Here is a 25,847-nt window from a genome sequence, read left to right as displayed (position 1 = left end):
GAGAGGGGAGGCAGAGAGGACGAAGGGAAGGGAGGGTGGGGAGAGGAGGGAGTGGAAGTGCGGAGTAGGTGAAGAAGGGGAAACTAGGAAGGGGAGGAGTTGGGAAGAGCAACATCTCATGAAACGTTGCTATATGCTGCGGGAGGGAGGGGTGCGAGAGGGAGAGAGAATTTAGCACTCAGCAGAGAGGTTATGTTATGCTTTACTAACACTTTAAATGCTTTAATAACCTTTATGGTTATGTTATGCGAGAGAGAGAGAGAGAGAGAGAGAGAGAGAGAGAGAGAGAGAGAGAGAGAGAGAGAGAGAGAGAGAGAGAGAGAGAGAGAGAGAGAGAGAGAGAGAGAGAGAGAGAGAGAGAGAGAGAGAGAGAGAGAGAGAGAGAGAGAGAGAGAGAGAGAGAGAGAGAGAGAGAGAGAGAGAGAGAGAGAGAGAGAGAGAGAGAGAGAGAGAGAGAGAGAGAGAGAGAGAGAGAGAGAGAGAGAGAGAGAGACACAGACCGGCGAGAGAGCGACAGAGGTGTGGGAGGAGAGTGCTGCATTTTATTCAGAGGGGGAATGAGAAGGGGACCGACAGGGAGAGTGGTGGCATAAGCAAAGAGAGTGATACGTTATGCTTTATGACCAAACACAAATAAATAAATAAATAAATAAATTAAATATATATATATATATATATATATATATATATATATATATATATATATATATATATATATATATATATATATATATATATATATATATATATATATATATCTCGCGTCAAAATAGCTGTAAACACAACGACATAACAGAGTTTGTAAAGTTAACCACTGGCACATCTGCAGAAACTTTGATATCCCAGTTCCAGAAAATGTGTGGGAACATTAACCAAAAGCATGGATGGAAAACATGGAAGCACCTCTCACGTATGACCTAATGATCCCATTGAGCGTGAACATCAAAAACAAAGCATTGCGACCACATATCATACTTAGGTACAAAAAAGAGAGAGGAAGGCATTGCTTAGTGAGGTGATAATAGCAGTGATTTTCGATTAAACAATGCAAAAATCAAGAAAATGACCAAATAACAAGACCTCAGGAATGAAGTGAAAAGATCCTGGCAGCTGAAAAATGCCAAAGTTGTACCAGTGCTAGTTGGTACTATTGGAATGATGACAAATATTCTCACAGAGATATTAAAAACCATCCCTGGGAATATTATTACAAACGAACAAGAGTTTGAAGCTGTCCGGGACTCAGTGACGATCCTGAAGAGAGCCCTCAGCACAAAATTTTGAGAACAGAAAACTTTACAGCTTGGTCCATGAATCGTGACCCCTTACTGAAATGAAGGTGGATACTTTGAGCCCACCCTGGGAGGACTCCATTCCACATTCTGAAACTCGCATATGAAGATACCAATCAACCACACACACACACACACACACACACACACACACACACACACACACACACACACACACACACACACACACACACACACACACACACACACACACACACACACACGGAGGTGACTACTTTGAGACATGGTCGGCCTATGCTTCACCTCATGAAACCCACCCACATGTGGAGACAGCAGGCAACAGCAACTTGCACGTACGCACACAAACTCACTCGTATGGAGGTGGATACTTTGAGACCTGGGAGGGCTCCACTCCATTTTCTGGAACCCCTATATGTAGATAACAACAAACGACCAATAACCATACATAATAACATACACAATGGTGCCAAGTGCCATTGGAGTAATACAGTTTATGTACATACACACACCTGCAAATGTACACACGCATCAAGTAAACCAGAGTTGATGTCAAAGCCACCCAATGCTCACCTGTTTATACATTTATCGTTTTTAAAAGACTAGTCTAATAATATTTTTTTATAAAGCATTGCAGTGAAGTCTGATCCAAATAATTTTAAAGCAATATATGTATTTGCATATTGTAGTCAGTAAAAAATAGTGTGGTAGATAAAAACATTAGAAAGGAAATAACTTGCACCAAAAACTTTCACATTTTCACGCTCACGCCGGGGGTATCGCAATAGCTCTCTGTTCTTCGAACAGGCGAGCTAATAAAAATGACAAACACAAAGATTTACCTTCAAACAGGGTTCTTTGAAAGAGTATTTAAAGTGGGTAATTAGCGAAATTCAATTCAACAATGTGCCAAGCCACAGAATACAAAATATCGATCTAGACGCTTCTGCTTTCACAGCAAGAAGAAACATGGTGACCACCTGGTCGGATGGACCTTATTGTTTTTTAAAAATATGTATCGATGTCGAAGTGAGAGGTGGATTACAAATGGAGATCGCACAAAAAGGTTAAACAAAGCGATATCCTGTAAACATAAAATTGCACATTTTCAGTGGATGACATACCTGAGGCACCCACCACATGGCACCGCGGGACCCAACAAAGGCAGAAACGTACGTCTCATCGATGTGAGATTGAAAGCACGTGTACATTTTCCCAAAACGAATAACCAAGCAACTTGGAGAGCGCTCGCCAAGTGGCTTAAGCATTCGAGCAAGCACTCCAACAAAACGGTCAATAAAATGAATGTTATATTTTGAATACAACTCGGAACATGAATTGGAATACAAGTTTGCCGTTTTACAGGGCTGTGCATTCTTTCTGAATTCCTCCCGATGGCACATGTGCAGAGATAAGCGAGATACTTTTTAAGCAGTGAAGTCACTTCAATATTTGAGTATGTCCTTCCATCCGTCTGTCACAAATGAAGAAAAACCTTTCTAACCCACCGTATTAAATTGTAAGGGGATACAAAGGGTAATTCCAGGGGGTTCTAAAGGGTAATTTGAAAGGGTAATTCTCAAGGGTAATTAATTGAAGCCCGTTGTTGGCTTTGTGGTTAGGGTGGCTGGTTTAGGATCTTAGAGTCCTGAATTTGAGCCCTGTTGGCTGCTAAATTCACACCAGGTGGTGTTGACTCAGCCTGTCATCCTTCCAAGGTCGGCAAAATAAGTACCAGATTGCTGGGATGATCGAGCCATTCAAGTATCCCATGTCGGAGTGGTGACCCGTCCAGGATTGTGCCCAATAGCCCAGGAGACTGCTTTGACAGCACCAACACTCTATACAGAGTATGGTCCCAATGGATGAATGGGAATTAATTCTAAAGCGTAATTAATTGGAAAAGATAATTCTAAAGGATAATTCTCATGGGTGTAAGGGGTAATTCCAAAGTGTTTTGTTTGTTTCTAGGCTTTGCCTATTTCATATTAAAAACTCCAAACTGAACCGCTTCCTTCGGACACAACCACCGAGGTGTGATTTTTTTTATTTTTTATTTTTTAACTTTACCTGCCTGCCTGGAGGTCAAACTAAATTGGAAATCATTCCAAATGTGAAACATACTGTTTTTATGGTTGTTATAAAGAACAGACAACAGGCACAAAGAACTGATGTAACATGATAGAGTGGTGTAATATCACGGGGTAAAACGGTGATAAAACCCGGAATATATTTATTGATCAACCTTTAAACCTCTTCAAGCCTTTATTTAAATTGAATTGTATTCTTGAACACTGTGGAACACAAATCGCCTTCATTATACGTCCAAGAACTTCCAATTTTGCAGTGCTTGAACATGTTATATATGGTGGTGTATAAAGGTGGTTTATAACATTGCTTCATCGTGCTAGACTTCCGGGTTCTTTTTGTAAACGATCTTTAAAATAATTATATTATTAAAATTGAAGTATACACTTAACACTGTGTGGGGTATCTTGTTCTATGAACTCTCTAGTTTTGGACTGCATTCATGGTAGCATTGGTTCAGCTTCCACTGGGTGTTGTTGTGTGGCCACCAATGAAACTTGTTCACAAGGTCAAATGGAACCAAATTGTGAGGCCACTGGTGAAACTCCCAAAATCCAGGTTCACTGCTCACCTCCACTCATTTGTTCCTCATATATGAAGGGTAGCCCTACCTGAACCCCTTAATGCCTGATGGGGCCCATGGAGGCCACTGCTTGGTGATGCCCAAGCAGTGTATGCAAAACTTCACACTACCACAAAAAACACCAGGGACCCAGGTCAAAAAACCAGTAAAGACCAGTAGCTTACTGGTCAACTGGTACCAGTTGAAAACCAGTAGCCAACTGGTACCAGTAAAGCCAGTTGGTTTCTTACTGGTTTTAATATGGAAATTGGAATAGAGTGATATATTACCAGTTGAAATACAATTGTATTTAACTAACTGGTATCAACTGGGACCAGTACATTGTAACTGGTATCAACTGGGAGACCAGTACATTGCAACTGGTATCAACTGGGACCAGTACATTGCAACTGGTATCAACTGGAACCAGTAAGACTAACTGGTACAAATATGAGCTACTGGTTTTTTCAACTGGGAAATTGGAATTCTGACTGAATTTAACTGGTACCAGTTGAAACCAATAGAGACCAGTTAAAGACCAATTAGAACCAATAGAGACCAGTTGAAAATGTGTACTGGTTTTAACTGGTTTTTCGACCTGGGGAAGGGGAAGATTAATGTGAGACCGAAATTAGTTGAAACGAGTAAAGGTTTGAAATGGGTAGACCTTTAAGGAAGAGAAGTTATATAAATGATTTGTATTTGTGACAACAAGGTATGACTTCATCAGGAAACTGGTTGCATTATCAAATTTTCAAACATCAAAGCACTGCAATCCCATCAATTTCATCTTGCTTAAGTCGAAATGGTCACATTTTTTAGGGCTTGGGAAACTGGAAGCATCTAGTATTTTTTTTATTTTAGGGGGGGGGGCTGATCAGAACTGTAATGAACTGCATTGTAGAGCATAAGTGACTGCTGAAAGAAACAGTCCAGAGAGGCACTAAAAACTTGCTGTGTATCGACTCAGATTTGCCTTATTTCTTAAAAGAGATCCCCCATACAGCTGCAGATTAAAATAATAGGATGTTCTGAAAGGACAGAAAGCTATCACTTTCTTTTATGCAGGTTCATTAAAATGGTGGCATGCAAATTGGTTTCAATCGTCTACATGAAGGTCACATTTTATCATTGTCCTCCTTCAAATGCAGCACAAGGCTGCAGGTAACATCATTGGCTGAGGGTGTGGCTGTGCCGCTGATGCACCCATTACCAGTACACTGGTAATCGTTTTGCCGACCTCGGAAGGATGACAGGCTGAGTCAACCCCATCTGTTGTTAATTCAATGGAAAAACAGAGGCTCAAACTCAGGACCCTAAGATCCTAAGCCAGCCACCCTAACCACAAAGCCAACACCAGACTTATTTGATCATCTGATCATCTAATCATCTAGATTTGAATTTGCATGCATTTTTATCCATTAAAAAAGTGTTCTAATCTGCGAGAGTCACTGAACAAATGGGGGTGGCAGTTCATGTTTTCGGCCTAACATGAACACATGCAAACTTTTTACATTTCAAGAATGAAACTTAATACCATATTATTCTCATATATTTATTCTGGTTATTTTGTGCCAGGTATAAAATCAAAGAAATGCTGCTGGGAGATGTCATGTCTGGTCTCATTGTGGGGGTCCTCCTGGTACCACAGTCCATTGCCTACTCACTCCTGGCTGGCCAGGATCCCATTTATGGCCTTTACTCATCCTTCTTCGCCTGCATCATCTACTTCATTCTTGGCAGTTCTCGTCACATCTCTGTCAGCATCTTTGGTGTGCTCTGCTTGATGATTGGACAGGTGAGGGTTTTGGGTAGCCATCAATGTCTTCGTGTTATATTAATTCCTAGCAAATACCACCCGTCGCTTCGCTGACATTATAGTAATACAAAAGGGGGGAGGGAGAAAAAGAGGAGAGAAGAGGGAGAGAGAGAGAGCAGGGAGAGTGAGGAGGTGGAGGGGAGAGAAGAGAGAAGAGAGGGGGGCGAGGAGGGGTGGTGGAAAGGAAGACAGTGTGCGGTGAAAGGAAGGAAAGGCAGAAGTGCGATGGAGCGCTAATTATGATTCAAACTGTTTCATCAAAATTATTCTGCAGAGAAATAACAGCGAAGATGGAAACAAAATAATGTCTGAAATCCATTTTCTACCGGTCATACTATAAACACAGTCCGCAGAGAAACACCACCTGAACGCGTCCGGAGACAAACTCCCGTCTGGACATAAACACCGCCCGGATATGTCCAGAGACAGACAGACAGCCAGAGAGAGAGAGAGAGAGAGAGACAGACAGACAGCCAGAGAGAGAGAGAGAGAGAAAGAGAGACAGACAGACAGCCAGAGAGAGAGACAGAGACAGACAGACAGCCAGACAGACAGACAGACAGCCAGAGAGAGACAGACAGACAGACAGCCAGACAGACAGCCAGAGACAGACAGACAGACAGACAGACAGAGACAGACAGACAGACAGAGACAGACAGACAGACAGACAGACAGACAGACAGACAGCCAGAGACAGACAGACAGACAGACAGACAGCCAGAGACAGACAGACAGACAGAGAGAGAGAGAGATAATTTAGCACTCAGCAGAGAGGTTATGTTATGCTTTACTAACACACACACACACACACACACACACACACACACACACACACACACACACACACACACACACACACACACACACACACACACACACACACACACTGCTTGGCCAACATTGGAATTTTTTGGGGAATCGGCAGGTTGGAGTCATAGTGGTTACCAACTACAGTAGTTACAATGTACAACCCAAAAACTTTGAGTAGTTTTCACCAAAAAACAACATTGCAGGGATCTGTTCACAAACATTATTCTTTATAAACAGCTGCGTGTGACAGATGGAAAAAAAAATTTGGCTCAGTAATTTAGAAAACACGTAAATACGGCAAACAGCTCAGAAATCGGGTGTTATTTCACAACTCGCTCGGAGCGACGGAGCATGGACCACGAACCACGAACCACTCGCTTGGGGTGACGGAGAACGAACCACGAACCAGTCGCTCGGAGAGGAGCACGGACCACGAACCACTCGATCAGGACGACGGAGCACAAACCACGAACCATTCGCTCGGGGCGACGGAGCACAAACCACGAACCACCCACTCGGGGCGACGGAGTACGAACCACGAACCAGTTGCTCGGGGTGACGAAGCACAAACCACGAACCACTTACTTGTGGGCGACAGAGCACGAACCACGAACCAAGCTGAGCCACCAGCTGTTGAATTGGATGTCAGAGGTGTTACTATCCCGATTGCTGACCCTCCAATCAACTGTGATCCACCTTCGTTTGTGGAAACACAGGCTGCGGTGAACCGGTTGAAATGGGGTAAAGCTCCTGGGATCTGTGGCGTCCATGCTGAACTTCTCAAGACGGGTGGAACTGTTGTACTCATGTCATTGCACACAATTTTGTGCTCTGTCTGGAGCCAAGGCATCATCCCCACTGAATGGAAGAGGGGCCTTGTTGTCCCTCTCTGGAAATGGAAAGGTGATTGCCTGGACTGCAGCAACTACTGAGGGGCAACACTGCTCTCGGTGCCAGGCACGGTCTTTGCTCAGATAATTATAGATAGAGTTTCCCACCATCTACTTGAATATCAACGTCCAGAGCAGTCAGGCTTTACACCAAAGAGGTCAAAGATTGACCATATCCTTGCTCTCCGGGTCCTCACCAAACACAGATGAGAGATTCGACAGGGGCTGCTTGCAGCCTATTTTGATCTCTGCAAAGCGTTTGATGCAGTGAATTGGGATGCCCTCTGGAGGATTCTTGATCTTTGTAGGGTGCCACAAAATCTGCTCAATCTGATGTCTGAACTATACTTTGGTACCAAGAGTGCTGTGAGATGTGGTGGTTCCACCCCTGACTTATTTGCTGTTGTTTCTGCAGTTTGTCAGGGGTGTGTACTGGCCGCCACACTTTTCAACACTTGTATGGACTGGATTCTGGGGAGGACGTCGGAGAGATCAAGCTGCGGTGCATTGTTTGGGAATGACAAGATCTCTGACCTTGATTTCGCAGATGATGCAGTCATCTTTGTGGAGACTCTAGATATCCTTTTGGGGGCCCTCGAGGTGCTGAATGAGGAGTCGGAGCCGCTGGGATTACCGGTTTCCTGGGTCAAAACTAAGATCCAGGCTTTCAATGACATCTTGGATGCGGCCATCTTGTCTGTACCTGTTTGAGAAGAGGATTTTGAGGTCACGGGAATCTGTGAGGGGGTAGAGAATCACCTGTGGAGATTCACTTACCTTGGCAGTGATATTCATGTGTCTGCTGGCTCTGAGTCAGAGGTCAATAGATGTCTGGGTCGGGCCTGGGCAGTCATGGATTCACTGAATCATGGGGTGTATCGCTGCCGCTATCTGTGCAGGCAGACGAAAGTCCGAGTCTTCAGGCCCTTTGTGCTTCCAGTCTTGCTCTATGGATGCGAGACTTGGACTCTGACCAGGGATCTGAGTTGGCGACTTAATTCCTTTGGTACCAGGTCTCTTCGGAGAATCCTTGGCTCTCGCTGGTCGGATTTTGTGTCAAATGAGCGGTTGCTGAGAGAGACTCAAATGAGATTTGTTACCTGCATAGTCTGTGAGCATCAGCTGTGATTGCATTGACATGTGGCTCGTTTTCCTGATGCTGATTCTGCTTACCAGATTCTCTCAGCAAGGGAGCCTTGTAAGTGGAGGAGGCCAATGGGCCGACCACGTGCCTCTTGATTGTAGCAGGTTGAGCAGCATCTCAATGAGATGGGGATGGGCCAGGCATCTACCTGGGGGATGGCCAGAGGCCCCTGGAGTACCGGCGGAAAGTGGACGCAGCGACGCGCTGCTCTGGCGTATGCTCCCATACCTAACCTAACCTGATATTTAACCATTTTATTTTCTTGTGCCACCAACACAGACCGCTAGTTTTGCACTGGAATTAGCAACTATATCTTCAGAGACGACAATCAGTAGACATCACCACAGGGAATAGCCAAGATATACACTGATGAGCCAAAACATTATGACCACCTGCCTAATATGCTGTTGGTCCTCCGTGTGCCACCAAAACAGCGCAGACCCGCCGAGGCATGGACTCGACAAGACCCCTAAAGGTGTCCTGTGGTATCTGGCACCAAAACATTAGCAGTAGATCCTTCAAGTCCTGCAAGTTGCAAGGTGGAGCCACAGTGGATCGGACTTGTCGGTCCAGCACATCCCACAGATGCTCAATCGGATTGCGATCTGGAGAATTTGGAGGCCAAGGCAACACCTTGAACACTTCATCATGTCCCTCAAACCATTCCCGAACAATGTGTGCAGTGTGGCAGGGTGCATTATCCTACTGAAAGAGGCCACTGCCATCAGGGAATACCATAGCCATGAAGGGGTGTACATGGTCTGCAACGATGTTTAGTAGGTGACACGTGTCAAATTGACGTCCACATGAATGGCCGGACCCAGGGTTTCCCAGCAGAACATTGCCCAGAGCATCACACTCCCTCCATCGGCTTGTCGTCTTCCCACAATGCATCCTGGTGCTTTCACTTCCCCAGATAAATGGCGCACACGTACATGGCCATCCACATGATCTAAAAGAAAACGGGACTCATTGGACCAGGCGACCTTCTTCCACTGCTCCAAGGTCCAGTTCCAATGCTCGCGTGCTCATTGTAGGCGCTTTTGATGGTGGACAGGGGTCATCATGGGCACTCTGACCGGTCTGCGACTACGCAGCACCATATGCAGCAGGGTGCGATGCACTGTGGATTGTGACACATTCCTCCCGTGACCACCATTAAAATTTTCTGTGGCTTGTGCCACAGTAGACCTTCTGTTGGTTCGGACCAGACGAGAAAGCCTTCGTTGCTCTCGTGCATCGATGAGCCTTGGGCACCCAATACCGTCGCCGGTTTGTGGTTTATCCCTCCTCGGACCACTGTTGGTAGGTACTCACCTCTGCTGACCGGGACCACCCCACAAGCCTTGCCGTTTCAGAGATGCTCTGACCCAGTCGTCTGGCCCTAACAATTTGGCCTTTGTCAAAGTAGCTCAGGTCTTTACTCCTGCCCATTTCTCCTGCATCCAACACATCAACTTCAAGAACTGACTGTTCACTTGCTGCCTAATATATCCCACCCCATTGACATGTGCCATTGTAACAAGATAATCAATGTTATTCACTTCACCTGTCAGTGGTCATAATGTTTTGGCTCATCAGTGTATATCTGCATCAAACTTCTTATCCATTGACTCAGATGCGTCAGAGAGCTTTGTGCACTTTCAGAACATCCAATTTCAGATCAATGACAACTGTTGAATGACAACAATATTTGCCTCTCTTTCAAGTTGGCTGGAAGATGGCTCTGCAATAACTGTGAGCTATGGAATTACTGTTAAGTCCTTCTGCGATTCCATTGGTCTGACCAAATCTGTAAACATTTAACCCACATCTCTGGTAATGAATGCACTCCCTTCTCAATCTGGGAAAGACACTTTCCATTCAACCTCTCTTGTTCCTCCTCCACCTCTTTTACCATGTTCTTATCAAATATCATATCTCTCTGGTTAATCTGAACTCTCCAACCAGTCCACATCCTTGAAGTCCTGCTGGTGTCTTCTCAGTTTATCTCTGGTGTATGCTACATCTTTATCCCCACCCTCACCTCAAAAAGCCTCAATGTAGACTGTTTGAGACAAGGCAGAATGTCTCAACTCTGTTCGACTCTCGGTCTCATGTACACATCCCATCCTACTCTGTCCCCATCCCTATTGTACCCTGTGCTTACTGGATTTTATCTTTCGCACCCAAAATAGCTCGATCCAGCTTTGACCCCACAATGGGACAAGATGGTATCATTGCCTTGGAGAATGCAAGGCAGCTATCAGTAAAACTTATAAGGTTTTAGTTTGTAGTCACATAGGGGTTCAAATAAAAATAAAAATATGGTGTTGACACCACAGCCAGTGAGGTCTCACCAAGAATGTTGTACAGTTTTGGACACCACATCTGAAGGAGGGCATAGTTGCCATAGAGAGGGTTCAGCAAAAAGTGACTCGATTGATTCCAGGGCTAGCTAAACAAAGCAATGAGGAATGGCTGAAGGAGACAGGACTTCATACATTAGAAAGGAGGTGATTGTGGTGGGGTTTTGAAGGAGATGTTTAAGACTTTACAAGAGCAGAAAAGTTTTTTTCAGCAGAAGGGACAGTGACAGGATCAGCAGCCACAGCCTTAGTGCAAAGAAGAGGAGAACGAGCACAGCACGGACACAGGGATCTTTCTCTTCATGAGTAGACAATGCATGGAATTTTTCTCCCTGGAAAGGCAGTGGCAACAGCAACAGGAGTTAGGCTTAAACTGGAATTTGATAGGTACCAACAACCAAGGGTTCATGAACATTGCCAGGACTGGTCGATAGCCTCGGAATGCATGTGTAGCGATTTTATGATACGCTCTCACAGAAAATACAAAGTGGAATGTACTGGTAATTCATGTCCTCCTTTCACATCCTGGCCACCTGGAAATCAGCAAATAATACTCACATTCACAAAAAGGATGCAAGAACAGATCCTCTCTATGACAGACCAATCATCGTACTTCCAATTATAAACAGTCATAGAAACTATCATCGCTGCTGATGTTAAGTCTTTCCTGTTTTCAAACAGCTTGATCTTTGAACATTCGTTTGGATTCTGTCCCAGTCACTCAACTATTTTTATTCTTCTACCTCTCTTTTAGCAATGGTGAGAGGCTCAATCTCAAACAAGATGTCAGGACCGTCTCCAAAGATATATACATATATATATTTTGGGTTGGCAACAGTCTGGCATCCTTCTCTTCTCGCCAAGCTCACTGCCAATAGCTAGCAGACAAGGCCGCTTTCATTCCTGATTTTCTGACATGCAGTCATCCATTGCTGTCAATGAAATCCTCTCCTCCCCTCTTTCAGTGCCGGCTGGAGTGCCCTGAAGTAACGTCTTCAGCCCATTCTTGTTCCTCTTGAACCTAAATGACCTCTCCGGTGCTCTGGGAAACCCTCTCTTACTTTTTGCTGATGACTCCATAATGTGTTGTGCAGTATATACCCCCCCCCCATCCCAAATCCCAAATGACAGTCAGAAAGAGCTGCCTGATCTAAAATCGATGAGATGCTGGTTTGGCAAATAGAGCACCTATTTCAATCCTGGCAAATATCACACTCACTATGTCCCTCTAGAAATATAAAATTAACCCACCTATTTCCCATGGTTAGCAACTAACAGCTACAACCTCTCTTCGACGAAGACAAAGTTCTCAGGATATAAACAGGTTGCATAATATCTACAAACATAGGTCACTTACATGCAGAAACAAAAGTACTCCCAATTGTAATCCATCTCCATAAGAAAGGCACTCAATTCATCACCTCTGCAGCTCAACATCTCTCTCACCCATGCCACTATATGACCACCCATCTTCCACCCCAACGACATGTAAAATGTACAACTGCTCATCATTACTATCATATCCTTCATATTATACATCCCCTCCCCCACAAAACGCCTCCATGTACCATCACATTCACAACTATCTATCATCACAGTCCAGAGAACATTGTCCCCCAAACAATATCCTCAACCACCCTCCCCCAAAATTCACTCTTCCGAAACAACACTTAGTTATGAAAGGAAATCTAAAAATCCAGGTTTACTGCACACATACATTCTTTTCTCCCATTTTAGCTCACCTGGACTTTAATCCAGTGAGCTTATGTGATGGAGCAGTGTCTGCAGGTGAGTAAGTGAGTGAGACATGATTTGTTTGTCATTATTGTTGAAACAATTGGCATTATTGTTTGAAAGAAACACATGATTTTGATGAGACTTGGCCACAAGCTTCATATCTGATGCCAACTTAAGTTGTAATGGCCGCATCAAAATCTGCACTCATTAAGGGGGTCTACGGGGGGGGGGTTGATCCCCCAAAATAGGTATTTGCCCTCTTCTGCGAAACTACACACAAGATTTTGATGAAACCTGGCCACAAGCTTCATATCTGATGCCTAATGAAGGTTTATTGGCCACATCAAAATCTGCGCTCATTAAGGGGGTCTATGGGGGGGGGCTTGATCCCCCAATATAGGGATTCGCCCTCTTCTGCGAAACTACACACAAGATTTTGATGAAACCTGGCCACAAGCTTCATATCTGATGCCTCATGAAGGTTTATTGGCCACATCAAAATCTGCACTCATTAAAGGGGTCTACAGTGGGGGGGGGGGGTGACCCCCCCTCCAAAATAGGTATTTGTTCTCTTCTCCAAAACTACATCTACAATTTCGATTAAATGTGACCACAACCTTCATCACCCATGATATACTGCAGCTTGCTTACTGCATTAAAAATAATAATAATAATAATAATAATAATAATAATAATAATAATAATAATAAAAGTCGGGTTGAAAGGGGTCTCTGCGGGATGTTTAAGTAACTGTTGCTCCTGATCTAGGTGAGCTTCAGGACACGTGGTCCTATTTTTATAACTGCCTTCTGGAGATGGTTCAACCCCACTCTTACATCTGGGGTTTACAGTTGGTGGTACACCATATCTGAATGTTATTCCCTTTCCTTAATCGTATTAACCATACGTAATCCAACCATTTTACTTGAAGGTTACTCTGTTTCCTCCCCTTCTCTCTTTTTATCTTCGTTCATTCCCTTACTTGTTGAATCCAACTGTGGCCACAATGTCCAAATCTCAGTACATTCCCCTTTTACGCTGTGTCACCTCACTCTTCTATAAGCCTATACACAAAATAAAACAGTGCTATATAGATGGGCACAATTTGTGCTGATATAAACTTTTGCAAGTTCATTTTGACGACTGCACACTGCTCCTTTTGGGCCGTGGCCCACGGTAATGAGCTATAGAGAGCTCCCAGTTAGTGATAAATACTTATTGTCTTGAGGAATCAAAAACTCATTCTCTCGCCCCTAAATTGGACTCAGAAAAGTACAGCTTATGAAATAAGAAAAGTACACACAATGAAAGAAGAAGCGAGAATTATAATATCAAACAGTCCAATACAAACAAAGGCCATCTTGCAAACTCAACCCGCTGTTCCCCAGTGAAAATACTTTACAATCAATGTTAAATCTTCGTCGCTCTCTTTTAACCACCCCGTTCTTTTATTTTTTAACACAAACATGGTCTGAACAGGTCGTGGACAGGGAACTCATTGTGGCTGGATTTACTTCTGCTGATGACAGTCAAGCCCATGAAAAACTCAACTACAGTGAGTCACATGAAAATGTCACCTTCGGTGGGGTGGTGTACACTCGCAGCGATTTTGCCATCCTTGTGGGTACGACCGTGACCTTCGTCGCTGGTGTTTACCAGGTTGGTATGGGGTGGGCATTAAACAGCTGATCAGTTGCAGTGGAATAATAAATAATTCACTCATCTGATAAAACATATGAATGTATGGTATATTTAATTTTTCAACTACCTGTTCACAAGTTTTCATTTGTGATATATCGTACAGGTACTTCAAAAGACTTGGAGCTTCAGAGAATGAAAATGATCAATTTTTTTTTTTTACATATTATAACAATTGTTCTGCAATATTTGAGGCTGGCAGGATGATACACACACTCACTTCTAAGCTGTGTAACCTGGGTTTGAATCCAGGTCTAGCTATAAACTGTCATCTTGGTGTTTCACAGGCAGGGTGATTCATCAATGTGTGTGCCGACCCTCGGATGGACGATAAACTAGGTGTCCCGTCTGCCATCATTAATTGGTGGATGTTAAATATCGCACGGTGTCCTTTGCGAAGAGTAGGCGAGCTATCCCATATTTTATTTTTAAACATTTAAGGTCATTTGGATAGATTAACTGGTATGACACCAAACACATCCTTTCATGTGACTTCAAAAACTTGTTCTGTTTTGTAGATCACGATGGGAATTTTCCAGTTGGGTTTCATTGCTATCTACCTGTCAGAACCAATGCTTAGCGGCTTTGTGACAGGAGCGTCGTTCGTGATTCTCACATCACAAGTCAAGTACATGCTGGGTTTGCACATACCACGAACCGGCGGACCTGGAAGTCTCCTCCTGACCTGGTATTACATCTTGAAGAATATCGGCCACACCAACATATGTGACCTGATTACCAGTGCCATATGCCTGTTCATCATGGTGCCCATCAAGGAGGTGAATGAACGATACAAGAAAAAAATGAAGGCACCATTTCCCATAGACTTGATCGTGATCATCTTCGCCACCTTGGTGTCACATTTCGGAAAGCTGGAAGAAAACTTTGACTCCAGTATCGCTGGGGAAATCCCAATTGGTTTCAAGCCTCCTCGTGCACCCTCGTGGACTTTGGTGCCCAGCGTCTTAGTTGATGGCATTCCAATTGCCATTATTGGCTTTGCCATTACAGTGTCACTGTCTGAGATGTTTGCCAAAAAGCATGGTTACACAATCAGGCCTAATCAGGTATGTAAACTCTAAAAATCCCAATAACATTTATCAATGTTTTTTAATTACAAAGAGAGATTTCAGGCAAATTTTGTTCCTGCATGAGCCTCGACATAGAAGCGGAAAAGAAGGAATTAAATAACTTCCAAAACTACCATAAAATAGATCGCATAAAAAAATTTTCTCAACTATTGTGTGTGTTTGCATGTGCACAAACAGGAAGTGATTGCTATTGGCTGTTGCAACTTGATTCCTGCCTTCTTCTACTCCTTCACTACAAGTGCTGCATTGGCCAAGACACTCGTCAAGGAAGCAACGGGTTGCCAAACACAGGTTTCAGGTTTAATAACAGCAATGTGCCTTCTGCTAGTGCTCTTGGTTATTGCACCGCTCTTCTATTCACTTCAGAAATGCGTTCTTGCCATCGTCACCGTTGTGAACCTCCGCAGTGCTTTCCGAAAATTTCTTGACATCCCAAAAATGTGGCAGGAAAATTGCATCGACACCATCATTTGGTTCATCACCATGCTGACGTCAGCACTCATTAGCCCAGAGCTTGGCCTTCTGATTGGCATCTGTATATCTCTGCTTGCCTTTATCATCCGCACACAGTGGCCTCGTGCCGTGCTACTCGGCCGTGTTGAAGGCACCACTGATTGCTATGCCGATCTCGAAGCATACACCAATGTGTCTGAGGTTAAGGGCGTGCGCATTTTCAGCTTCTCAGCTCCGTTGTATTATGCCAACAAGGATAACTTCAGCACAAAACTGCATAGCAAGACAGCAGTGAATCCAGAGTTGGTCGTTGCTTGGCGGAAGAACGAGAGTAAAGAGAGCAAGCAGAAAGATGAACAATCTGACACAAATGGTGTCATAATCGTCCCTGATCCGTTTGATTTTCACACGCTGGTGCTCGATTTCTCAAGTGTGAATTTTCTTGATATGGTGGGAACTGGCGTCGTAAAGTCGACCTGCAGTGACTACCAGACAATTGGTTTGCGAGTCCTTATCGCTGGGTGCAACCCATCGGTGCTCGATTCACTGAGTCGGGCCAGATTCATTGACGGCAACGATGAAGAAGTGCTTTTCTTCTCAGTGCACGAAGCTGTGGAACACGCACTGGCCCGCCACTCGGGTTAAGATGCAAATTTTCCCAGCTCAGTCAATATTTGAGGTACTTTTGCACACTCTGGCCAAGCTCATTACTAAAACTTAGAGCAAGCTAACTACTTGTCCTACATTGGAAGGTGTGGTTGGAGGGAGAGAGTGGTGGGGGTCTGGCCATGAGGGGCATCGTCTTGTGGCCGTAGCGTGTTGTGTGTTCCAATTAAATTGCACTGTGAATGTATAGGTGGTACAGATTAGATATTTATATATTTCACAATGAGATAAATGAGACTGAGTTTTGTTTGCACTGATGTTGCAACATGCTGAGAGAAGAAAAAAAAAAGTTGAAACAACCTCAGTGGTACAAACTGTGCCATAGACAGCAGGTTGATGCTTTTTTGTTGTTGGTATATCACCGATTGCAGCTGCTTCAAGGTTTATTAATTGGACATTTAGAACAAAGGTGCCAGCTTGAACAAAAAATTATGTACGGAAGTGTGCAAGTGATTTCAAACCATAAATGATACAATTGTGTCCATAGCAATCAATGTATCTTAAAGGTTTGCGTTGGTAAACAGTATGCATTTTATATATTTTGTAATTTTGGCACATGACACTCATACTCGCAACATATTGATGGTCTTCCAAAGGTGCTTTTTAAATATTCCAATATGCCAGTTTTCCAATGCGATGCAAGTGGAACAAAAATTATACAGCACAAACCCCTTTAACCTCCTTCTGAAACAAAGTACAAAAGGAATTTTAAATTGTACTTAGTACCTTGGTGAAAAGTACAAATGGGCTTCTCTTATGTGTGTTAAATATCCAATGATGATTTTGCAAGTGGTAGGATGAGTGTGCACTTGCAATTCAGGGTGCAAGTTCCATAATTCCATGTGGCTCAGAGAGAAGGATAGACTGTCAAAAAGACTTCTGGCCTTAACTAAGCTGGCCACACCTGCTGTTATAGATGCACGACGTACCAAAGCCGGTATCGTGTTTCCACGACATACGGTAGCTGGTATCGTCAATCAGAGACCCACCACATCTTGGATCCGTTACGTACAGAGCCATTGACCTCCCTGTCCTGCACAGTCGTGGACCAATTTTTTGTACAGTTTACAGGGCAGTTCCACATAGCAATAACCAAAACTGGTGAAAACCTACATTTTTGAAACTCAAAACAAATTCCTCTGTTTGGTTTGTTTATGACTTTGCTTCATGTTTTTATCATTTTACACATGAAGACATTTTGAAATGCACCAGGTTCTCCTTTATCAAACACTGAAGGGCTTTATTTGAAATACGAGGAACATGGAAGAGTGAACAATATGAACTGTGAAAGTATGTTACCATAAAGATTGCATCGATTGTAGTATAACAAGGTGGGTTGTTTTGCTGATTGATACAAGTGCCCTTATAGTGCAGCAGATAAGTGAATTAGATGAAAGGATTGCGAATTTGATGATAGAAGCATGAAACTTGGCACACAGATAGAGCAGGACAATTCACACATGTGTGGCTATAGGGCCACTTAATTATGTCAGGGTGACCATATTAAAAAAGGCAGCCATCAGTTTCTGTTTCTAATATAGCTTCTGTACCATATCATCGAAATAGAAGGGGGTTAAGATAGACAAGTGTCTAACTTTACACATTATCATATTTCTGTCATTGTGAGCCCCCAGACAAGGCATCACAGGTAAATTCAACTAGAAGCACAATAATAAAATATTAACATGTTTCTTACTTTTCTTCGATAATGCATGATATGGAAATCTTTCTCCAGTTTGTTGAAGCCTGACAGGAATTTGGGTTGGAAAGAGTCAGCCCACTGCTATTCCTTGAAAAATGAGAGCAATTAAATTGAGTGAAGTATGTGTGTGTGCGCGTGTGCGTGCGTGCGTCTCGAGTCCATATTTTGGGGGATGCAGACTCGAAATGCCAAGGACTTGGACTTTTTTTTTGTATACATTGTCGAGGCTTGTATGAGAGCGAACACACAATGCAGAGAAAGGGGAGCATGAGACAAGAGGGTTGGGAGAGGGAAAGACAAAACAGTGAGGAACAGAGACATTAGGAGATCTGTGGAAGGGAGAAGGGATTGGGCGGGGAACACGGGGTATACAAGATGGACATTACAGGGAATTTCAGGAAGGAAAGCAGGGAATTTGAAGGAGATGGGTTTGGGGAGGATTAATGGGGGGGAGAAAAGGTCAAGGTTTTGGAAGGGGGAAGACAAGAGGTGGTGGTGAACAGCTGTTTTGAAGGCCTGGAGGGAAGAATGGGATTGAAGAGAGTGTGTGAGTTTATTCCAAAGGCGGGAAAAAATAGGAATGAAAGAGCGAAGGTGAGCAGCGATTCGTGATTTTGGTCGTTTTACCAGAACAGGGGATGCTGGCGGACCTTGAGCGCTCTGCGGAAATATGGGGGGGGGACATATCGCAGACAAAGAAGGGGGAGCGAGACCGGAGAGGAGATGGTAGAAGACAGAAAGACGATGACCAACCTGCCTGCGGTGAGAGGGTGAGAGGCCCAAAGACAGCCTCAACGTGGGAGATACCAATGATCTTAAATGCCTTGGTTTCCACAGCGTGAAGCCGAGAAATGTGAGAGGCAGGAGCACCAGCCCACAGGGGAGAGCAGTATTCCATAAGGCTGTGGACGAAAGCTTTGTATGTGGTCAGGAATTCAGGTAGGCCGAGGAAGGATTTTGCACGATGGAGGATTCCCAGTTGGCAACAGGCCTTGGAGGCCAGGTTGGAAATGTGGCTTTCCCAAGAAAGATCATGGCACATAGTGAGACCCAGAAGCTTGAACAAAAGGACTTCTTCCAGAGGATTGTTGAGAAAGTAAGTGGGGGGGGGGGGCTCTCAACGGTCCTTTCGGAGGGACATAGTGAGAGTGAGATTTGTCCGGATTGAAAGACATGTTCCACGTGTTGGACCAGTTTGTGATTTTACCCAGATCTGCAGAGAGTGAAGAAGCTGCGGCTTGCCAGTCTGAGAGATGACAGATGGTACAGCAGAATGTGAAGTCACCTGCAAAGAGATAAAGAGTATTTTCCAGAGAGTCGGGGAGATCATTGATGAAAACCAGAAAAGGAACAGGGCCCAGAACGCTGCCTTGAGGAACTCCAGCCTGGACAGGAAGAGGGGATGAAAGAACTCCATTTTGGCTGCCACACATTGGCTGCGACAGGAGAGGAAGTCTGCGAGCCATGAGTGGAGATGGCCTTGAATACCACAGGAAGAGAGCTTGGTGAGAAGGACAGGGTGCCAGACCATATCAAAAGCACGTGATATGTCTATGGATATGGCTCTCATTTCATGTCTGGCATTGAGTACCTCCATCCATTGTTGGGAGATCAGAAGCAGCATATCCAGGGTAGAGTGACCTGATCTGAAACCAAATTGATGATCGGAAATCAGGCCTATGGAAAAGAGGAAGGATTTCATGTTTGAAGTGATGATAGATTCCATAACCTTGCTGATGATTGGGAGAAGGCTGATTGGTCTGTAGTTGCAGGGATCTGTTTTTGCACCTTTTTATGCAGGGCAGTAATGTTTGCAGATTTCCAAGCAGATGGCAGATGGCCTTGAGCAAATGAGAGTGTGAATAGGACAGAGAGAGGATGAGCAAGAGCAGAGGAGCAGGTTTTTAGGACACATGGGCTGTTGCCGTCTGGACCGGTTGCAGAATCTGAGCCAAGGTTTGACAGCAAGCTCTCCACTTTGTCAGAAGAAAAGGACACAGAGTCCAGGGACAGTTGGATGCGACTGGGTCAGCTGGATACATAAAGTGATGGGTTTCGGACACAAGACTTCGATGCAAACACCGAGTTTAGGAATTCAGCCTTTTCACGCGAGGTATCAGCAGTGCGGCCATTTGAGGTAAGGGAGGGGATAGAGGGGGAACATGCACCAGAAACAGATTTGATTAGATGCCACCAGGATTTGGAGGAGGGAGAGAGGTTTGAGAGTTCAGACTTGATATTGGAAAGATGTTGTTTTCTGGCTCTCCTGAAGGTAGACACACACTTGTTCCGAGCTTTATGGAAGGAACTGTGATTACCCTCAGTTGGGTTTGCTTTCCATAATGCAAAGGCAAGTTGTTTCAGGACAACTGCCTCGCCACAAGCTTCAGTAAACCATGGACGGGAGGAAGGGTAGGACAACTGACGACGAGAGGGGATAAATTTGTGCATGAGAGAGAGCAAGTTGCTTTGAAAGAATTCCCAGGACGAGTTGTTATTTCAGAAAGTAGCGATGGGCGACCAGTCTAGAAGTTTGATGGCTGCTTGGAGACCCTGCCAGTTGGCCTGAGTGAAATGCCAGACTCGACGGTGCTGAAGTGGATCTCTGATAACAGCCAGAGAGATGTCCACTTTGACAAGCACGTGGTCAGATGAACCGATTGGAGCAAAGGAAGAACAGAAGATATTTTCAGGGAAATTTGTCAAAATTCAGGGAAATTTGTCAAAAAAGCTTGAGATCCTGGTCAGGAAGTTAACCAATTGAGTCAGTCCCAATTAGTCGCAGAAGTCTTTTGCTGAACTGCCATGACAGGTGAAACAGTTTCCCACACCCAGCCAACTGGTATGATGACAACTGAAATCACCACATATGTGAAAGAGAGAGTTCGGATGAGAGGAAAGAAGTTGGTCCATGTTTTCGGATAGTGAGGTGTAAACAGAGTCATCACTGTTTTGTGGATGGTACAGTACACATATAAATATGAGGTGGGAGTGGAGGGGAAGCCATAGCCAGAGGTATTCATGGGGGTGTGTGGGAGTGAGCGCAGTGCATGGAGAGTGAGGAATGGAGTCTTTGATGAAGAGAGCAACTCCTCCGCCAGGACGAGGCTCAGGTCTGTCATACCAGAGGAAGAAGTAACCAGGGAGAGATACTAGGGAGTCAGAGATGTCTTGAGGGAGGAAAGTTTCTGTTGGGCAGATTATGTCTGGTTTGTCAGTGGCAGCCTGTCTAGAAAGACCTGTAAGGTTTGAGCGAAGGCCCCGGATATTTGAGGTCCACACTGTTAATGAAGAGGGAGGGGATGAGCTTTGGGTGTGGGGGATGTGATGGGAGGGGGAGGGTAGGACAAGGGAGGAGGGGGGGGGAGATAAGGAGAGTTGTTGAAAGAGTGTGGAGAATTTCTGAAGAGCTTGGGGAGGGGGTGGATGAGGAGGAGAAAAGACTAAGAAAGGCTAAGAGGAGGAGAAAAGGCTTAGGCTAAGACTTGGCCCAATTCCAGCAAAATTTGGTGGACATCAGTGGTGCAATCCAGCTGGAGCACACCAGAGCTTCGTTCTGGCACCTCAACCCAACTGAGGCAGAACTTCGCTCTGCAACAGTTTTTCTTAAAGAAGAAAAAAAAAAACCTTCACGATTGGTTGAGTTATTGTGGTTTGTGTGCTTTCATCAGTTTCATTGCCAAATATTTGGGGTCAAAGTTTTCCCCAAAGCTTGGATATTTCAATACATTGGACAAATTGTCCAGGGAACGATATTGTAACAATACAGGTTATTGGCCCTTATGAATTGCTGAGGCCGAGGTCACATTTGCCACGGCGGCCGTGGGGTCTCCAAAATCTATGGCCACTAGCAATTATACGGCGGCCGCAGTATTTCCACGTCACACAATGTAGCAGTCACATATGTTTTTATTTTTCGGGGAGCTACACGGCATATTTATAAATTGTGGAGACCGAAAACGTGGGGTTGCCGTACGGTCTTTGATTTGATGTCGCACGGTGACCTTAGGGCATTCCTGCGGCGGCCATATAATGTTCAAGGCAGACGCAAGGTGCCCGCAAGGCGACCGCTGGAGGGCCCCAAGGCAAACGTGTGGCCAGATGGACGGTAACGAATGGGTTAATTTTATTTAATTTTTTTTTACCAGGTTTTTTTTTTTTTTTTTCGGCTTGTCGAATTGCTACGGCGAACGTAGAAATGAAAAAAAAGTTATAACTCCGCGTTATAATTCCACGGCGACCCTACGGCATGTAAAATATAGCCATACGGCGTAGGGCCACCCTGAGGCCACCTCAGAAACTCTGCGGCCGCTGCACGTTTGTCAATTCAGAGGGCGTACGGCCGCCGTATCGCAAATGTGACTTAGGTCTGAATACAGAAAGGACCAGAAGCGATATGAACTTTCAACTATTTTATATCCAGATTTAGTGAATCATCTTATGTTTACAAAAAGAATTTCCTCCCTGGAAGATGTGAATTAATGGAAAACTTTGGATGCTCCCAAAGGGATGAAGTCTGGGTAGATTAGTGATGTTCTTGTGAAGAATCTGAATGGCTATCACATTGTATGGGCAAAGGCAGGTCTATAACACATCGATGACAAGGACTTATGTTGGCAGAGCATACAAGCAAGACATTATACAGTGCCTTTAGAAAGTATTCACACCCTTAGACTTTTGCCACATTTTATTGTGTTACAGCCTGAATTTAAACAAGCTCAAATGAGCTAAGATCCTTGTCCTCTTAATGATGATGTCATAAAAACGAATATGACATCATAGTGATGTATCATATGTGCGGAAATTCATCTGTGCTAATGCCCTGTTCGATTCCTGCAAACAGAATTCAAAAAGCTTGCCGAGTTTCAAAGATAATTTTTTCGGCGATTTCCATTAGCGGAGATATTTTGACGTCATAACTTTTTTTCGAGGAGGAATTTTCACAATCCGAGATGGTTACTGTCTGCGCAGGGTATTTTTACATATATATATATATATATATATATATATATATATAAATATATATATATATATATATATATATATATATATATACATATATATATACATATATATATATACATATATATATACATATATATATACATATATATATACATATATATATATATACATATATATATATATATATACATATATATATACATATATATATATATATATATATACATATATATATATATATACATATATATATACATATATATATATACATATATATATATATATATATATATATATATATATATATATATATATATACATATATATATATATACATATATATATATATATACATATATACATATATATATATATATATATATATATATATATATACATATATATACATATATATATATATACATATATATATATATATATACATATATATACATATATATATATATATATATATATATATATGTATATATGTATATATATATACATATACATATATATACATATATATATATATATACATATATATACATATATACATATATACATATATACATATATATACATATATATACATATATATATATATATATGTATATATATATATATATATATATGTATATATATATATATATATGTATATATATATATATATATATATATATATGTATATATATACCAAGTTTCAGGAAGTTTCAATGAAAACTGTAGGCTGTGAAACAAAAAAGTCCACAAGAAGAAGCAGAAGAACAACAACGTGAGTAACACTTAGAGATCCTCCACGAGGATCTAAAAATTTGGATTAAATTTAAGAAAAATTGCCACCGATCCACACAAAATACCCCATAATGACAAAGTGAAAAGATGTTTTTAGAAATACTGTATTTACAAATCAATCAAAAATGAAAAGCTGAAATGTCTTGTGTCAATAAGTATTCAAGCCCCTGAGTCAATACTTTGTCGAAGCACATTTGGCAGCGATTGCAGCTTCCAGTCTTCTTGGGTATGTCTGTATCAGCTCTGCACATCTGGATTTGGGGATTTTCTCCCATTCGTCCTTGCAGATTTGCTCAAGCTCTGTCAAGTTGGATGGGGAGCGTTGGCGAACAGTAATCTTCAAGTCTTACCACAGATTCTCAATGGGATTCAAGTCTGCACTTTGGCTGGGCCACTCAAAGGACTTTCATGTTCTTGTTCTGAAGCCATTCCATTGTTGCTTTCGCTCTATTCTTGGGGTCATTGTCCTGTTTGAACATAAATCTGCACCACAGTCTGAGGTCTTTTGCACTGTGAAGAAGGTCCTCAATTATTTGCCTGTATTTAGCTCCATTCATTGTTCCCTCTATCCTTACAAGTCTCCCAAACCCTGCTGCTAAAAAGCATACCTACAACATGATGCTTCCACCACAATGCTTCACGGGAGGGATGGTGTTAGATGGGTGATGAGCTGTGCTCGGTTTCCACCAGACGTAGTGCTTTGGATTCAGGCCAAGGCGTTGAATTTACATCTCATCAGGCCACAGAATATTTTGCCTCATGCTTTCAGAGTCTTTCAGCAAACTTCAGGTGTGCTGTCATGTTTCTTTTTCTCAGGAGTGGCCTCTGTCTGGCCATTCTCCCATGAAGCCTACATTTGTGAAGTGCTGCAGAGACTGTTGTCCTTCCAGAAGATTCTCCCATCTCAGCCAAGTTACTCTGTAGTTCAGTCAGAGTGGTCATTGGGTCCTTGGTCACCTCCCTGAGCAAGGTCCTTTTTGCCCAGTTTAATTGGAGGGCCAGCTCTTGGAAGAGTCTGGGTAGTTCCATATTCTTTCCATTTCCTAATGATGGAGCGCACTGTGCTCTTGGGAACTTTCAACACTCTAGAAATTGTTTTATACCCTTCCCCAGATCTATGCCTCCTCACAATTTTATTTTGGATTTATACAGACAGTTCCTTGGACTTCATGGTCGAGTTTCTGCTCTGACATGGTCTGTCAACTGTGGGACCTTATATAGAAAGATGCATTTCTATATAAATCATATCGAATTAATTAAATTGGCTACAGGTGGACTCCAATAAAGTTGTAGAGACATCTCAGGGATGATCAAAGGAAATATGATGCACCTGAGAACAATTTGGAGTGTCATAGCAAAGGGGTTGAATACTTATTGATGCAAGACATTTCAGCTTTTCACTTTCAAGTAATTTGTAAAAATTTATGAAAACATGCTTTCACTTTATTATAGGGTATTTTGTGTAGTTCAGTGACAAAAATTTTTCATTTAATCCCATTTTAAATTCAGCCTTTAACACAACACAATGTGACAAAAGTCAAAGGGTGTGAATACTTTCTGATGAGCCCAAAAGCAGCACAGGAAATTTGGTGGGGCTGGGCCCTTAACTGTGGGAGTTGTAATGTGTAAATCAATGTTCCTTTAATGATGATGACGAAGCAACAATGACAATGGTGAAGGTGTTGGCTGGGGATGGGGGATTGACTCTTATGTGACATGATAAAGGAAATAGGTTATGACAGAAAAATAGCAAAAAGTCTCAAGCGAATGTGATTTGATGTTGATGGAAAAGTCTATACATGGATAAT

General features: G+C 43.0%; 2 protein-coding genes across 3 annotated transcripts in view; one reads left to right on the top strand and one right to left on the bottom strand.

The window, feature by feature from the left end:
- IDUA (alpha-L-iduronidase) overlaps positions 1-25,847 on the bottom strand; it is a 148,767-nt gene that overhangs the window by 94,238 nt on the left and 28,682 nt on the right. The window lies entirely within an intron of this gene.
- The window catches only part of LOC147015736 (sulfate transporter-like), a 56,204-nt gene that overhangs the window by 25,274 nt on the left and 5,083 nt on the right, over positions 1-25,847 (top strand). Inside the window, exons 3-6 of one of the 2 annotated variants that reach the window (XM_085848201.1) lie at positions 5,500-5,719; positions 14,149-14,328; positions 14,886-15,434; positions 15,636-16,590. In XM_085848201.1, coding sequence (XP_085704327.1) covers positions 5,500-5,719; positions 14,149-14,328; positions 14,886-15,434; positions 15,636-16,556 — 1,870 coding nt within the window. In that variant the 3' untranslated portion in view covers positions 16,557-16,590. Of the gene's footprint in view, positions 1-5,499; positions 5,720-14,148; positions 14,329-14,885; positions 15,435-15,635; positions 18,273-25,847 lie in introns of those variants that run through there. The other variant, XM_085848200.1, reaches the window with a different exon arrangement.

Source organism: Eptatretus burgeri, chromosome 12 (assembly GCF_056783735.1).
Source record: "Eptatretus burgeri isolate ZD-2024b chromosome 12, Ebu_testis_v1, whole genome shotgun sequence".
Taxonomy (NCBI): domain Eukaryota; kingdom Metazoa; phylum Chordata; class Myxini; order Myxiniformes; family Myxinidae; genus Eptatretus; species Eptatretus burgeri.
The sequence above is the reverse complement of the archived record's forward strand: the minus strand, read 5'-3'. Positions and strand labels throughout refer to the sequence as shown.